This window comes from Crotalus tigris, unplaced genomic scaffold, assembly GCF_016545835.1.
Source record: "Crotalus tigris isolate CLP2741 ecotype Arizona unplaced genomic scaffold, ASM1654583v1 scf7180000019249.191612, whole genome shotgun sequence".
In the NCBI taxonomy this organism is placed as follows: Eukaryota; Metazoa; Chordata; class Lepidosauria; order Squamata; family Viperidae; genus Crotalus; species Crotalus tigris.
In genome coordinates, this window is record NW_024097455.1 from 139572 (window position 1) to 157623 (window position 18052).

The 18052-nt window shown below is 38.1% G+C and overlaps 1 protein-coding gene across 1 annotated transcript; it reads right to left on the minus strand.

Annotated features, from left to right (window-relative positions):
* Positions 1 to 11386: 11386 nt before the first annotated feature.
* Positions 11387 to 17967, minus strand: LOC120316117 (vomeronasal type-2 receptor 26-like). Its single transcript, XM_039361336.1, has 6 exons — positions 17838 to 17967; positions 16004 to 16179; positions 14630 to 15484; positions 13709 to 13936; positions 12471 to 12597; positions 11387 to 12279 (listed from the first exon to the last, which is right to left on the minus strand). The coding sequence occupies exons 1-6, from the start codon at positions 17926 to 17928 to the stop codon at positions 11387 to 11389; spliced, it is 2370 nt and encodes a 789-aa protein (XP_039217270.1). The 5' UTR covers positions 17929 to 17967.
* Positions 17968 to 18052: the final 85 nt, after the last annotated feature.

The window sequence follows — 18052 nt, forward strand, 5'->3', positions numbered from 1 at the left end:
AAAACCTAAAACAGAATAAAACATTGCAACAGATCCTTCATTACATTCTATAATTATTTCACTACTTATGGACCACATGTCAAAGTCTGGGAAGGGGGGAGAAATTCCAAGCCATACAGTACAAAGGATACTTTGAATAAGACAACAGGAAAGAACAATGAAAAGGGCCAGTCTTTTCCCAACCCATGTTCTCATCTGTGATCCTGGTTTGGTGGCCATGAAAGCAAGAACCACAATGATGGTTTTGGCCAAAATGCAAGAAACAGCCATTGAGAAGATGATCTCAAAAGCAATCTGTCGAAGAAGACATGTTATCTTCATGGGTCGATCAATGAAAAGCCGAGAACAAAGACAAGAGAGGATGAGGAAAATGAGGAGGGTGTAGGAGAGGCTGCAGTTGTTGGCTTTGATGATGGGAGTGTTGTGGTACTTCAAGAAGATTCCTAGCACCACTATTGTGATAAAAGAAAGCACAAGAGCTGATATGAATAAGCTGGTCCCCAACAGCTCTTTGAATGATAGGTAAGTTACATGCTTTGGCATGCATAAATTCTGGTCATTGTTTGGATACTGATCTTCTGGGCATTGGGAGCAATCTCTCATATCTGGAAAAACAAATGTATATATTTAAGTCTTAGGAGAAAGCTTGGAATTTTTTTTTAGATGGTATTATTATATAAACAATATGAGTAACTTTTATGATTGAACCTAGGCCACTTTTTTTTGGCCTAGGTTTCATATTAAAGTTCACAATGTTGTCAAATATTGGTATGAAAACCTTTTATTTTATATTGTATACTAGTGTATTTCTATTAGATAAACTATAGCTGTATATCTTCCTTCCTTCCTTCCTTCCTTCCTTCCTTCCTTCCTTCCTTCCTTCCTTCCTTCCTTCCTTCCTTCTTTCCTCCCTCCCTCCCTCCCTCTTTCTTTCTTTCTTTCTTTCTTTCTTTCTTTCTTTCTTTCTTTCTTTCTTTCTTTCTTTCTTTCTTTCTTTCTTCACCTTCTCTGCCTTTCTTCCTTACCTCCCTTCCTCTTGTTACCTGTTTGGTCTGAAATCTTCCCCTTTGGACATAGAATGCAATCATAGCAGCAAAATAATATTCCTTCAATTTTGGTCTTTCTGTAACCTGGATGGTATTTTTCATTACAGACTGAAAGAGGCCGTTCCTTTGCAAGAATGAAAAAGATAGTTTGTTATGTAGAAAATTATTTTCAAATGCTGCACTTGTAATGAATGGATAGCAGTTCTCCATTCTCTGAGAGGAAAACCAGATGTGTGAACATAAAACTGAAAACTGAATAGTCATCTGTCATCAAACATAGAAGAAGATGTTTCCCCAGAATACTCTAATGCAGGGGTGTCAAACTCAATTTCCCTGAGGGCTGCATCAGCATTGTGGTTGCCCTGGGGGGGCTGGTGGGTATGGCCAGAGTGGGTGCAGCCTACTGCGTAGGTGTGGATGGAGTGGGTGTGGCCTACTCGGTGGGCATGGCCAGTTCTACATCAATCGCATCAAGGGTGCCTATGGGGACCTGGACAGGAGTGGGACAGATCTGAGGGTCTCTGGCAGAAGGGAGTGGGACCGGGGCAAGTACCAAGGCATGGTCCATTGGGGCAAGTGCCAAGATGGCCACCACAAAATTGTACATTGGCTCTCGGCTGGCCTGGGCCAGGGCCAAGGCAGCAGAGACCGTTCCCTCACTGTTTCCAGGATGGCTTCGCAGGCCACATGAAACCACTTCGCGGGCTGCATCTGGCCCCCAGGCCTTGTGTTTGACATGTCTGCTCTAATGAATCTAGCTAAAAGCAGATTCAGAATATCATATTTCTTGTTTTAGTCAGTTGACACCCTTCTAGAATCAAGCTCAATTTCTGATGAATATATGGTCCTTTGTTTTATATATGGTTCTTTGTTTTACTATAATACTGGTGTAGTTTTCCATTACATTTTGTTTTTATTTGTTTTATGTATGCATTTATTCAACTTCCCATTTAGCTTAAAGTGGAGAATTTCCACCAAGAATAATTAGATTTCACCCAATACATGATTTTAGATTGATTCAAAATATAATAATCAATATTTTGTGGTCATTTTATCCAAATGTTGGGTATGAGCTTAATTTCTCTCCCCAATTCTATCCTAGCAATATCATTGCCTAAAGAGCAACAAATATGTAATTTGGAAAAAGTCAAAGTTAGCATAAACCATTTCAGAGAGTTTGGAGGATGTATTCTCTGCAGTCATCAAGTTAATTTTGATTAGAAAATAAGAAAATAATATATCCATGATGCCTCTGCATCCAACAGAAATGTCTCCATAGTGGAAACTGATTTCAAAACTAGTGCAATCACTAAAAATATATAGTAATTTTTATGAAAATCCCTAACATTTGTTAGAGAACGTGCTCATTATAAAGTTCAGAGGGAAGGACTGGTATTTGTTCAATTTTGCTCAGCCAGATGATTATTATACAATCCCGGATTTTTAAATTGAGATGAAGAAAATTTGAGTCTCCATGAAACCTAAAAATTTGCAGATAGTACTTCATGGAAGATAAATTACATCTATATATCTACAGTACCTCTCTCTCTCTCTCTCTCTCTCTCTCTCTCTCTCTCTCTCTCTCTCTCTCTCTCTCTCTCTCTCTCTCTCTCTCTCTCTCTCTCTCTCCCTCACTCCCTCCCTCCCTCCCTCTCTCTCTCTCTCTCTCTCTCTCTCTCTCTCTCTCTCCTCTGAATATTCATGAATGGTCAGAATAAAAAGGAACCATGAAATGAGATGGACCTCACCTGATTAAACTGGTTGGGCCAAATGATCTTTTCTCTTTTCTTCAGAAATAGTCAACAGTTTTTCAGAATCTATTTCTGGTTCTAAGCCTCCAACTTTGACTCTTAAAAATGTCTGGTTTGGAAATGTGATCCAGTTTATAACATCAAATCCTGCAACTATTTCTCCATTATTATCAAAGAAAATCTTCTCACCAGTACTGCTATTAAATGAAATACTTTGCAGAAAATGGTGGAGCTTTAAAAACAGGAGATGAAAAAGTTAAAATGATGGAAATGCATTTCATTAGATCAGCATCCACATTGTATTTAATTGTCCCTCAAAACTTTCAGCAGGCTGTTGCAATGTATACTAACAGTTCAGCAAACAAAGTATTAAATCAGTTTATACACAGTCAGTAATGTATTTAAAAATAATAATTCCTGTATGATTTCAATTTTAGCTTATGTATATTATTAGAAAGTGCTGTATATTGCAGAACCATAAATTTTATTACTGGTGAATGACATAGTATACAAATAAACCAAATAAAATATCATTTTCTACAGAGGTAACATGCAGTTTTCATAAATTACAAAGGAACATTTTAAAGTAATGAGATAGTTTACTAATAAAAATGTTGCAATTCCCTTAATACGTGGAATTCAGTTAATGAGAGAATTATTTACCTTATTTTCCAGCGTATAAGACGACTTTCTAAAGTTCTAAACCATGAAAATCTTCTCAAAAGTTGGGGGTTGTCTTATACGCTGGGTGTCATCTTATAGGGTGGGTGCTGAAACTTACTGAGCCAGACTGGAGAATCTGTGGTGTGTTAGTGCTGGAAGGGCAGGCGAGATGGATGAAAGAGGCATGTTTCTCTGGGCACAGCGCTGCTCTTGCTGCACTAACGCTGCCCCTGGGCACTTGCCAGATCTCATCATAAGTCTTTTTTGGAAGATCTCGGCGAGGGACAGCACTAATAAAGGTATGGTACTTTTGGAATGTGGCCAAAGCAGTCTATAACCTGATCTGAGTGGTCTAAAACACTCAGATCAGGTGACAGACTCCCTTGAAGCAGCCCCCTTTCCCTGCTCTCTATCACATTGTGCTACCACTCGGATCATCTTGGAGAAAGGGAGGGCTGGGCAAGCAGGGAGAGCTGACCCACCCAATCCAAGCAGGCTTTGTATACAACAACCAGTCAATCACCGGTAAGGTACATCACTTGCCGTGATTGGCTGGTTGTTGTATACTGGGTACATACAGTACAGCACCTGTATCTGTACCAGTTCATACAGTACAGCACCAGTACATACAGTACAATATACAAATGTCCAACAAGCCCATCATGGCTCCACCAGCAAGAAGAAAGAAATATGAAGCCAGTTTCAAACTTAAAGTTGTAAACTTTGCCATGGAACATAATAACTGTGTTGCTGCAAGTCAATATGGAGTAACAGAAAAGATGGTTTGGAACTGGAAAGCAAATGAAAAAGCATTAAAGAGTATGCCAAGGGGTAAGTGTGCATTAAGAAGAGGCACCTCACATTGGCCAGAACTTGAAAAATATGTAGCAGACATGGTGAATGAGCATTGCCAAAATGGTTATGTAGTGACACGAAATAAAATACGTTTGTTTGCACTTCAGTGGGCCAAATCTAACCCAGATCACAGCAACAGATTTAAGGCCACTGTATCCTGGTGTACTAGATTCGTGGGAAGGCATAATATGGTACTGAGGCAAAAGATGAAAATTGCACAAAAATTACCTGCAGATCTTGATAGCAAAGTAAATAGTTTCCATCGATACGTAATACAACAGCGCACTAAACATGGCTATGCATTAAGTAGTATTGGAAATATGGATGAAACTCCAATGAATTTTGATATGGTTGGAAATTGTCCATCAAAAAGGTGAAAAAACATTTTTAATTAAAACAACAGGACATGAGAAGTCCAGTTTTACAGTGGTACTAGTATGCATAGCTGATGGTGCCAAACTGAGACCAATGATTATTTTAAAAGAAAAACAATGCTGAAACTCAAGTTCCCTGTTGTTGTTTTGTACATGTGAATAAAAAAGGCTGGATGGATGAAGGAGGGGTAAAGCTATGGCTTGATAATGTATGGAGCAGGCGACCAGGTGGACTTATTCAAAAATGTAGATTACTGGTGTGAGATATGTTCAGGGCTCATTTAACTCCCAGCACCAAGCAAAAGCTTGCAAGAATAAACACAAATGCGGCAGTTATTCCTGCAGGATTGACATTGTTGGTACAGCCACTGGATGTGTGCCTAAACAAGCCATTTAAAGATCGCATTCGAAAACAGTGGAATGAATGGATGGTTAGCGGCAAAAAGTCATTCACAAAAGGAGGAAATATGCGTGCTCCACAGTTGGATGTTTTGTGCAAGTTTGTCATAAAAGCCTGGAATGATATTGATGCAGAAACAGTAATCAAGTCTTTCAAGAAGTGTGGCATATCAGATTCATTAGATGGTATGGAGGACGACTACTTATGGCAAGATGAAGAGGAAGCCGAAGCTGAGACCACACCATCTGATACGGAATTCGATCCATACGATGACCGTCTTACAAATGTATCACAAGATATCATTGATGTACTTATGATATCAGATGACGAACAGGATGATTGTGAAGGCTTTTAAAGGGAAACTGTCACACCAGCAAAACCTGTAAAAATAGCTTGCAGTTATGATGGGCATTGCTGACTCGCCAGGGACTTGCCCGGTACTTGCTCTCTCTATTGTTTGTTATCTTTCTCCTATCATCATCAGTTCCAGTTTGGTTGACAGCTTAGAAAACAAACAGCATGGCAGCTCCCATGGGTTTATTGTCTTATCCTTCGTTTCAGCTTTAGAGTGAATTAGGAAAAGTTTAATCCACTTGCACTGTTTTATGTTTACATGTTTGATGACAAACAGCCTGATGTTTATAAGTGACAGTTTTCTTGCTAAGTACCTGCATGTCATAAGCATTTGAATTAAAATTACCATATTAAAATCAAATCTAATGTTTTTTAATTTTTATTTGGTGTGTGTTGGAAGAGGGGTAGTCTTATACGGTGAGTATAGCCCAAACTCTATATTTTAACTGGAAAAGTTGGGGGTTGTCTTATATGCCCAGTCGTCTTATATGCTGGAAAATACGGTATCTAAATAATAAATCATGGTCTCTATACTATAGTAATTGCTAGGTTTTCTTTGCTAAGCTAAAATTACATTACATTTTTTTTTCAGGACAAAAGAAAGATATGTAATTTTAATTGTTTCTAATAAATCACTATAGATGTATAATATAAAAATGAACCCCACAAATAAAAAAATATATTATTAAGTGACACAAGAATTTGGATAATAATGAATGCACCATTGACAATCCTACTGTTAAATACAAGCTTACCATTCAGGTGATCTCATCATTGGTGGTGTTATTTCTCTGATCTACATGATGTCTAATCTGATCACCTTCAAAAGAATTCCATCTGAAGAACTTATTAATGATCCCTTATATGTACCTATCATTTTTAATTACATAAGTTCCCAAATCTGACTGGATAATTAGGTAATGTGTTTTGGAGTGGCCATAAATGATTGAAATATAACTTTTTATTTCCTTCCAGTTATAGTTCCTCCTCAGATATTCTATTTTATTTCTTACATTAATAGAATCGAATCGAATCGAATAGAATAGAATAGAACAGAACAGAACAGAACAGAACAGAGCTGGAAGGGACCTTGAGATATTCCATGAGATATTTAAGAAATGCAATCAAATTTTCTGAACATATGAAATGAACGTTGACATAACTCTAGAATTAGAAAACAATACATTTTTATCTTATCATGTAGAAAACCAACCACAAAGTATAGAACACAGAACAGGTGGTTCCAAATGCATTGTAGCCAACAGTGGCAAAATATGCAGCTAGATCAGCCAAAGGTCACAAAGAATGGAAGTTTCTAAGATATGAAAATATACCAAATAAGCTTAAGGATGAAAAGGCTGATAGACAATTCTGCATCTTAATCAATGAACTATATCTGCTGAGATGTTCTAAGTAGTCTACTCACCTTCCATGAATCTTGACTGAGGGCTTTTTGCTTCCTCACTGCCCTTTGCTGGTCTAGGAAAGAGTATAAAACATGCAAAGCATGTGCAATTGCACAGACAGCATTGTAGACTCTGTAGCTGTGGGCAGTCATGCTGGTTTCAAATACAGACATAGGGAGAGTTTCCAGTTTCTCTTCCCCACTGCAGATAGTCTCAGCCTCTTCCTCTGTATAGGAAGTAGGGAGCATGCAATTAAATGTCTGTTGCCAGAATTCTGTTAAAGCTGAGTTTCTCCTTTGAACAAAATTTTGGAATCCTAATGCCGCCATTGATTGTACTGAAAGGGAAAGAGTTCCATGAATGAAATCAACTTTCCAACTCCTTTGAAAGATGACTGAGGAAAAATCTACATCTGCTGTCATCACCCAGACTTTTGTATTATAATTCACATTACTAAATTCCATGAGGTGCAATAAAAACCTTAAATTTATTATACTCTGAAATTCACCATGAAACAGAACTGTATTTGTTGTACTATTGAAGACTGTGTTTAAAATGTCATGTACCTCTTGGTTAAATTCTTCACTCACAAAACTAGATGGCATATTTTGTATAAATTCAAAACAGACACCTTGTTTGGAAAACATGGGAACCACATTCCTCAACAAGATCTCTGCTATGTTGCCAACATCAAGATAAAACACCCCAATCCAGGTCCAACCAAAATGCAGAAAGAGCTGGAGAAGTCCTTTGTACTGATGGCTTGCATTTGGCAGCATCCAGTAAAAGAAAGGAGATTGAGTTTGAGCATTGATCTCTGGAGCAGAACTATATGCAACCTAGACCACAGAAGGAAATAAGAAAGGAAAACAATTAGATTTATTGTGAATTGGGACTCTTCCTCTATCCTTTTTGCATTATTACATACACTACATTTAAATTCCTTCTTCCAAACTTCAACTAAGATCATCCAACCTAATTTTATTTTGAGTCACATATATGAAAAGTCGATTGCATGAATTGAAATGTTGGAGAATACATTCCTCTTTTTTTGTGACAAAGAACTTACCTGTACCAACTTGTAGGGTGTCATGACGGTAGCCCTATCAAGAAATTCAGTAGAACTTGGTCCCCCTATGACAGCTACCAGATTATTATGAAGATGACACTTATAGTTTGGCATGAATCTATTTGGACTGGAGAGGAGTTCCATTGTAGCTACGTAGGTATATCTTGGATTAAAATAGTCATTATAGATACTGAAGCCTAGGCTGATGTTGGGTAAGAACCGGGGATTTTCATTAATTTCCTTTACAGCAAAAACCAAAGCCAAGACTTGCTGATAGCTCCGAGTCAGTAACCTGGAATAAAAAGGAAAAAATATTATTGTAATATTCTCTGTGTAATTGGTTGAGAAGGAGAAGTATATAATAGACTTATGATGAGTGATAGATTTTATATGAATACTTATGTTACTTATTATTAAAATAATCCCAAAACTGTTTCTGGGCTGGAAATGACCTCTATGGTCTTCTAGTCCAACCCCTGTCTCAAGACAGGAGACCTTATACCATTCTGGTCAAATGGTTGCCCAGTCTGTTTTTGAAAACCTCCAGTAATGAAGCACCCACAACTTGGAAGTAATTATTCTCACTGTCAGAAAAAACATATTTTTTACTTCTAGATTAGAGCTCTCTTTAACAAGCGTCCACCCATTGCTTCTTGTTCTGCCATCTGGTGCTTTGAAGAATCAGTCAGTCCCTTCTTCTCTGTGACCCCCTCAAGTTATGGAAGCCAGTTTTTATGTTTCCCCCTCATTCTTCTCTTCAATAGGTTAGACATATCTAGTTCTTTCAACCCTTCATCATATAATTTACCCTCCAGATCTTTCATCATTGTTGCTCTTCTCTGCAGAGAAAGGAGCTCTTCCAAATGACATATTAGGCTGCATTTTGCTTTCATTTTAAAATAGTATTTCTCTCCCCTTCCCAGCATAGAATATTTATTCAGAATACATATGTAAAATGTATTATTGATCATTAAACTTTTGTCACTTTATATGCCGTTTATTTATCCTGTACTACAAGGAGTAGCTGACTCCACTAATGTCAAAAAGTATTTGTTTAAGAGGAACTGTTAATGCCATGTGTGTTTAATGAATGTGGAACATCCTTTTTAAAGGGAAAAGGAAGAAAACTTGTATGTAATTTTAAAATACATTACAGCTACTTACACAGGGTTCAAAATTATGTCCTGGAATGGGTGTCTTCTGAATTCCATTGGCTCAATATAAATGAATGACTGTGAGGAGATGCCACCAATGATTCTATCTCCTGGCTGAAAATATTTATGAAAGATAGTAATGGGCTGGGTTCCGAGGCATTTTTGTATTTGAAGCCTGCCATCACGCTTAGGAAAAGGCACTAGAACCAATAATCTGAATATTATCACCATGAATAAATATCTCTGTGTAAAAGTTGATTTCATTGGGTTCATTAATGTATAGGCAGCCTCAAGTTGCAGATCTTAAGTCAAAAGGCAAACTATTTCTTACTAACTTGTTAATACAATTTCTTTTTGTATCAAAAGGAAAGAAGGCAGGAAGGAAGGCAGGAAGGAAGGACGGAAGGAAGGAAGGAAGGAAGGAAGGAAGGAAGGAAGGAAGGAAGGAAGGAAGGAAGGAAGGAAAGCAGACCAGGCCCAGCGCCAATGGGAAGATGCACGGCCAGGTCTGCCTGGGTGACGGCAAAACCAGCCAGCCCTTCTGTGGGAGCACAGGGGGAAGGAGGAGAGTGGCTACCTCTGAACACGACACCTGCATTCCCCACAGACATCGGGAGTGCCCAAGCACCTATCGCTTATCCCAGGGCAGCTGCCACCATTCAGTGCTCTCCAGCCCATCACTGGCCAGCTAGGTGAACTGAGCTTGGGCCTCGGGCAGATAGAGGCCAGAGGGGAGTGAGAGTTCAGGTGGGCAGCGAAAGGCACAAGGAGCCCTGATACCAGCACAGCCTCTCCCTACTCTCCTCCTCCCCCCTCAGAAGAGCTGCAGGGCTCAGGAGCCTCCCCCCATCCCTCACAGGGAAGAAAACCATTGCAAGACACTCTTCTGTTTTAAGTTTTTTTCCTTGTCACTTTTTGGTGTTTTCATTCTGCTTTCATGAGACGGCAGCATTTGGGAGGGGGTGTAGCTGCCCCAAGCCATCAGCTGAGCAAGATGCCCTCCTGGCCAGTCCCCCACCCACCAGAAACCCCCTAGATCTCCCCCAAACCTGCCCAGCCCCCACAGGCATCTCTCCCCAGGAGCAACATCGAGCTGGCCTCGCCCACCCTGGCCATGCCCACTAAGTCTGCCATGACCACCATAGCCACGCCCACCCAGTGGGCCATTCCCCTACCAGTGGGCCATGCCCACCCAGCACCCGGTGATACATAAATGTATCTGTTCTATGTCCTTGAGTTCTCCTGAAGTGTTAACAAGATTAGAATGCTATATGGTGCCAGGATACCTTATGATGCAATGCTAGCATTAAAGATTTTCTACTCAGATACACCTTGTGTAAAAACCTGCTGGATTGGCCAAAGCAGTGAAAGGATATAGACAGAGTTGTGGGATCAACCAGAATGGAGTGCTCTGATGTTGCATAAGTAGGCAGGATGCAGTTTTCAGAAGTATTCCATTTTGTAAGAACCCCTTTTAAGGAACTCTTTTTGTCTATCTTCTTTTGTTGCTATCAGTACACTATTTTCCTGGGATTGAAAGGAGGGTTTGAAAGGAAAGGTCCCTTCTCCCAAGGTTTGTTTTGATTCCCAAGCCTGCTGCTCAGTTCTTCATATGATTGTGAAGGGTTCTCAGTTGTACTAGAGAACATGAAAGGACACTAGGTCTATAAAGCTTTATTTGGACCAAGGTCCTACTAGGCTACTGGATAGCAAGGTCATAAACTAAGGAAATAATTCTTTGTTCAAAGAGGAGTTTTTTGTGATTCACAGTGTCTTTTTCAGATTCTGTATGATTTGAATAAAGGCACTGTGAATATGGTCAAGAAATATACCTCTTTGAGGGCAAAAAATGTCTGATATAGTCTTTGGCTTAAGAATGATGTGTGTAGGGGGTGGTGCTCATCTCCATTTCTCAGCTGAGAGAGCCAGCATTGTCCAAAGGCATTTTCCATGTTATGTAGTTATGTGACTAGCATAACCAGGGCTTTTTTTTTTTCTCATAGAACGCCCAGAACGGAGTTCCAGCACCTTTTTTGGATGGAACCTTGTAGGGTAGGCAAGGCAGGTTGTATGACATGTATGAATCAAGACTAACTCAAAGGCGTGCACACACACACACACACACACACACACGCACAGAGTTAAAGATGTTGAGCTTGTCAGATTGAAGACCTAAGCAACTATATGAGCTCCTGTTACTTGCCCCAGTTCCTGCTCACTTAGCAGTTTGAAAGCATGAAAATGTGAGTAGATAAATAGGTATTCTTCAGTGGGAAAGTAGCAGCATTCTGTGTGCTTTGGCATATAGTTATGCTCATCTCATCAGATGTTGCTTGCTATTTAACTCAGGCCTTAAAACAATTATATAGCATTTGGGAGAAAAGATACAGATCAATAAACCAGCACCAGAGGCCAAGATGGAGAAGATCTCCACAGCTACCATGTACTTCCCCTTGGTGCATAAATAGGTTGGAACAAAGGACAACCAAACAGCACAAAATAACAACATGCTGAAAGTGATAAACTTGGCTTCATTAAAACTGTTAGGCAATTTTCTGGCCAGGAAAGCAAGAGTAAAACAGATAACAGCCAAAATACCCATAAAAGCCAATACACAATAAAACATGATAGCAGAACCTTCATTACATTCCAGAATAATTTTTTCAGTTATTGAGTGAATATCAAAATCTGGGAACGGAGGTGAGGTCACCAACCACACAGTACAAATAAAGGCTTGAATAAAAGAGCTAGCAAGAACAATGGAGGTTGCTAGTCTTTTCCCCACCCATTTTCTCATTTGGGATCCTGGCTTGGTGGCCATGAAGGACAGAACCACAATGATGGTTTTGGCTAATACACAAGAAACCGCCACTGTAAAGATGATTCCAAAAGCTGTTTGGCGGAAGAAGCATGGTATCTTCTCAGGTCGCCCAATGAATAGCAAAGTACAAAGGAAGCACAGGAAGAGAGACACAAGGAGAGTATAGGTAAGGTTCCGGTTATTGGCCTTCACAATGGGAGTATTCTGGTGCTTGAGGAAGATTTTAAGCACCACAGCTGTAATGAAAGAGAAGGAAAGAGCAAATATGGCCAAACTGATCCCTAAAGATTCTTCATAAGACAAGAAGCTTATATCTTTTGGAAGACATGCATCTTGGTCATAGTTTGGATATTTATCCTCTGGACACTGGATACAGTCATCCATATCTGGAAAAGAAAGCATTAGCAAAAAATTCTAGAATGATTTAGAAATGTACATAGATTTCCACTGAAATTTTGTAGATTTATATACAATTTCAGTTAGACATTGGGAAAGAAAATCACCTGTAAATTTTAAATTTGTGGGATTGAAGGTCACAACCAATATTTTGAAAACATCTCTGTATCGTATCTCTTACCTGTCTGGTTTGAAATTTTCCCTTCAGGACATGGAAGGCAATTGTAGCAACAGTTTGGCTTCCCTTCTATCTTTGTCTTACTGGTGCCTCCATGACATTTGTCATTACAGAGAGAAAGGGGGCATGTCTGTTCAAAAATGGAAAGGGTAAGTGATTTACAATTATGAAATGAGCTGACAAAAATGGAAAGGGTAAGTGATTTACAATTATGAAATGAGCTGACAAATAGCTGACAAAAAAAGTACCACTTTTCAAAAGCATTTGGGGACTAATATATAGTAATTACACTGTTTTACAAATATGATGTTAGCTGTGGCAACTACTGGTATGCCCAACATCTCAAGTAACTTCTGCTTAGCTTTTTCATTTTATATTTTTAATAGTTATTAGATCTATTTTTTCCCTTATATGATAGGTGGAGAGAACAAGCTACAGGTAGCCTGTGATTTATGACCACAATTGAGTACAGAATTTTGGTTGTGAGTCTTTGTGGTCATTAAGCATGTCACCATGCAATCAGACTTTCTGTCACTAACATTTTTATAATGATCATAAAGCAATTCACCGTGATAGTTATGCGAATCATATGATGGTTAAGCGAACAACATGGTTATTAATGAACATGGCATATCCAATGGGAGTTTTTTTTACCATTTTTGCCAGATAATGGGGAAAAAGTTGCAAATTGTAGTCACATGACTTCAGGCTTCTGCAACCTGGTTGCCAAGCTCCTGAAATGTGAACATGTGACTAAGGGTCAAGGCAGCAGTTGTAACTTCAAGGATGTGTCATAAACAGTTTTTTGAAGTCTTTTCCAACTTAAAATAGTCATTAAGCAATAGTCATTAAGTTGAGGACTATTTGTAGTAGCTGCCCTAATGTGATTTGTCCATATTTTTGCCATTGTGTTGATAAAGTATTCCTAAAGATTTCACATATCATGCATCCCCAGCTATTGTGATGTGAACTTGGTTAAGATAAGACAAGTAAAGTCATTTAGGAATGTGGCCCTAGACATGTTTTGGACCCCAAATCAAACAATAAAGTCTGTATATTTGGAGGCTAAAATGAGTGAAAGAAGAATCTTGAAATATTTAGAGGGAGTAAATAAATAAATTAATATAAATTCAAAGAATTATTCAACTACAGGCAAATTATTTCACAGAATACATGGAATGAACTCTTTTTTTAACATCAGAAAATCACTTAAGTTATTGCAATATAAATTAAGTCCTTACCTGGTTGAATCTACGTGGCCATTCAATATCATCTCCATAAATGTTTAACATTTTTAAAGAACAAGCTGATGGTTCTACTTCACCAATTTTTACTTTCTGAAAGGATTGGTTTGGGAAAGTGACCCAATTTACAATGTCAAATCCTGCAATTAATGAACCATTTTCATCAAAAGAAACCTTTTTACCAGCAGAGTTGTTAAATGAAACACTTCTCAAGTAATGGTGCAACTGAAATCAGAAAATATTTATGGAGTTAAAGAAATGCTAATATGTGTTTAAAAAAGATAATAAATCACCTAAATCAGTGGTTCTCAACCTGTGGGTCGGGACCCCATTTGGGATCGAATGACCATTTCACGGGGGTCGCCAAACAACGCAGTCCACCGTTTTTTCCCCCTTTTCCTTAGCTGTGGTACTCGCTTTTATTCTATTGGCTTTTGAAAGCCAATAGAATAGACTCTCTTGAATAGAGTCTAATTCTATTGGTTTTCAAAAGCCAATAGGAATTGACCAGGCTGTCTCTGCCCTGCTGAGCCCACCAAAAGTCCCATTCTGCAAACGGTGCTGCACCAGTTGAGTAGTCCTCGACTTATGACCGGTTGAGTAGTCCTCGACTTATGACCGGTTGAGTAGTCCTCGACTTACGACCGGTTGGGGGTCACGGCATTAAAAAGGTTGAGAACCACTAACCTAAATGATCTAGATCCACCTTTCTTCACCACTGACACCCTTTAAATATCTTTTGTGGCCATGGACCATGGTCACAGATCTTCAAGATTGAACTGAAGGATTAAATAATAACATTTCTTCAAGCCTTTGTAAACCCCCTGTGATGACAGGTTATAACCACTAACCTAGATATCCACTTACAAATGTGCTGAACAAGTATGCATATTGTATCTCAGCTTGGAAGTCCATTACCTGCCACATTGACTTATTCAGAAGCTTCCATATCCCCCCATTTCTTCTTGATCTTAACATGGACTTGGTTGAATGCATAACATGCAGAGCATGAGCTACAGCATGGATAGCATTGTGGATGCTGTAGCTGTGAGCAGTCAAGCTTGTTTCAAAAACAGATGCAGGAAGAGAGTCTAATTTTTCTTCCCCAGTGCAGATTGTGCTTTCTTCTTGGTCTGCCAGAGAAACAGGGAACACACAATTAAAAGCTTGTTCCCAAAAAGCTTTAATGAAACCATCTTCTCTTTTCCCTTTAGGATTTTGGTCATGGACAAAGTTCTGGAAGCCAGACAGTTCCTTTTTGTGCATTGCAAGTGACACAGCACCATGGATGAAATCTAAATTCCAATCATTTTGAAAGGGAATTGATGTGAAATCCATTTGAGCTGTCATAATCCAGACCTTAGTTACCATTGGTATATTCTCAAATTCCGAGAAATGAAGTACCATTCTCAAAATAATGATGGTCTGGATTTCACCATGTACAATCAATACATTTGCAGAGCTTTTCATGATACCCAAGAATGTTTCAAAACCTTCCTTCACCATTTGATCAGCAAATACAGAAAAAGTTAGCTGAGGGAATCTTTGTATGATGTCAAAGCAGATGCCTCTTTTGGAGAATGTAGGGAGCACTTCCTGGACAAATCTCTCTCCATTAACATCATTCAGATAAACCACTCCAACCCATCTCCAGTTGAAATATAGCAATAACCTTAGAATACCCTCATACTGGAGTGCCACACTTGGGAACATCTGCTGAAAAAAAACTCCTTCAGTTTGTTTCTCCATCAATAGAGCAGAGCCATATGTGAGCTAAATGAAAAGAGAATATTGGAAAAGATGTTTCCAAAACAAAACAAAAAAACCTCCAAGTATGGGTGTTGTCCATATATGTTGCTGATGCTGATGAATAAATTCTTTTGTTCTATTTTTCATTCTTCTGTTATTGTTCACAATTCAATTTTTTCTGGATCTGGGTTTCAAATTGCAAAAAAAATCCTAATGCATCAATTTTTACCATTTTCTTATGTAAGGCAAGAGTTTCTTCTCCCCCATATCAGATTGTATGAATTTATTTACATGAAGGTGGCTATCAAATCTTGTATATTTCCTCTTCACATGACATGATCTACCTCAATGAAGAAATCAACAGACAGCTCAAAATGGAATTCATAAATTCTTTCCCAGAATGAAGAGTTCTATTTAAGTTAAGTCTTTGGATTTTTATCTATTTTGTTCACTTTGTTCCATAACTTGGTCAGAAAAATGCCTCAAATTTTAGAGATGGTGCTCTCCCTTTTTAAGTTCTTAAGGTATATTCACACTGCCTACCTGTGGGATCTTGTACATGCAGAGAATTGTTGCCATGTTGAGACAGACATCAGAGTTAGGTCCCCCAATGACTGCTACCAGATTATTTTGAGCATCACATTTGTAATTTGGAAAGAATTTGTCTTTTGTGGACAGAAGTTCCATAGAAGCAAGATAAATTACACTGGCACTGAAATCATTATTGTAGATATGGAAACCCAGAGTGATGTTAGGTAAGAGTTGGGTGTTGTCATTGATGTCCTTTAAAGCAAATTCCAAAGTCAAGATATGTTGGTAGTTCTGCTTCATGACTCTACAATGAGAAAAATCAATAGCTTAAAAATGATCTCTTATTTGAAATTAAATTGCTTGGTCTTTGTCCTTATGACTTCTCTAAAGAGTTTTTTTCAGAATGCTAATATGCTTCAACCACATTAAAAGACAAAACATGTGAAATTATTTTCCAAATATCTCTTGGTGTTTTTTTGTTAGAATAATTTTGTATGCTTTCATTTTTGAAGCTCTTTTTCTAGTTTCTAGTGAACCTGAAGAGCCCAAGTACTTCTGGGGACTTCACTAGAACTTTCTATAATCCTTTTTTTGGAATACTGTTTTGCATGATTTCATAGCACTCCAAAAAGTTGAATGAAGTTAATGATTTTAGGAACAGATTTTTTTCAGAGAGGTATACCTAACTTCTTCAGTACCGTGCTCAAAGTTGAAATGGTCACAAAATCTCATTGATTGAGCTAATAAATCAGTGCCTCTCACGTTCTTAGTATGGTGACCTCCATACATGTCAGATTTCAGTGATTTGCTGAACACTGAAAATAGGCAGAGCCATCATTTTAAGTCCTATTTTCAATCACATTTTTTGGACTGTGATTAAGAAAAGATAAAAATACGGAGCTTTGGCAAAGGAACACATTATTGTGTTAAAGTGTTAACTGAGTTCAAATGTGACTGCAATGTTTAATACCATGACCATAATTTTGTTACAAAATTACTCTGATTTCTTCTAGGAAACTCTTTGTGAATTTTTGATTTCCTTATTGCCTGACTTCTTTTTAGAGGAAAAAGAATAACACTTACAGGATCCATGGCTATCATTTTCTCCCTTTATTACCCTAAAATAAATGAAAGTCACCCAGATTAAGACTGAGAATATTGTATTTAAGATGCTACCTTGAACTTTTCCTTGCTACTTATTCCTCTCCATTCTTCAAGTTGTGCAGAACATCCAAATTAACATTGGAAATATTACAGATAATAGGGCAAGTTTAAAATAGTTTCTCCATGTAATATCTCCATTCTTCAACCACTGTAGAAGATTTTTAGACCATTTACATGGAGCACACAAAGATTAGGATGAGAGAATTAGTCTCGCAAACAAGTCCTTAATTCAATTTACAACACTGACATGTAAATTAAATTAGAATGTGTGTACATGCTTCTTTCTACTCTTGCTAAAACATTCTCTTCAAAATTCAAAGATATTTATTATCCAGTAGTATGGTAGCAGAAAATAGTAATTTGTAGATCCATCTCAGAAGAAAGAATTCCTAATTGCTTCCCTTCAAAATGTCCCTGGATGGAAATTTGGAAGGACAAGGAAATAATTATGATGTTGAAAAGAAACATTCATAACTTTAAATACTTAGAGTATAAGGCAGAAATATGGCCCTGAATCACAGTGGAGTCTGCCTCCATTCTTAAAAAAGAAATCTCATTTTTTTTCTACTGAACAACTAAACAAACCTGCATCAACAAAATCTCACCCTTCCCAACACACAGCAACAGATGTAGAATATAACTGGAAAGCACATGCAGCAGGATTAAGAAAATCAAATGTCTTACACAAAGTCACCAAAGAGTGCAGATGAAGGACGCTTTTTATAGGAAGTAGGATTTGAAAACCGATAAGTATGAGAAATAATTACAGCCATTATGAGATCTCCAGACTTATAATACTTATGATGAATAGGAAGAGGCTCACTAACATTGCATCTAAAGTTAGGAATCTTGCACACTGCCAATGGAAGTAGCATGAATACCAACAACACCAGGGCT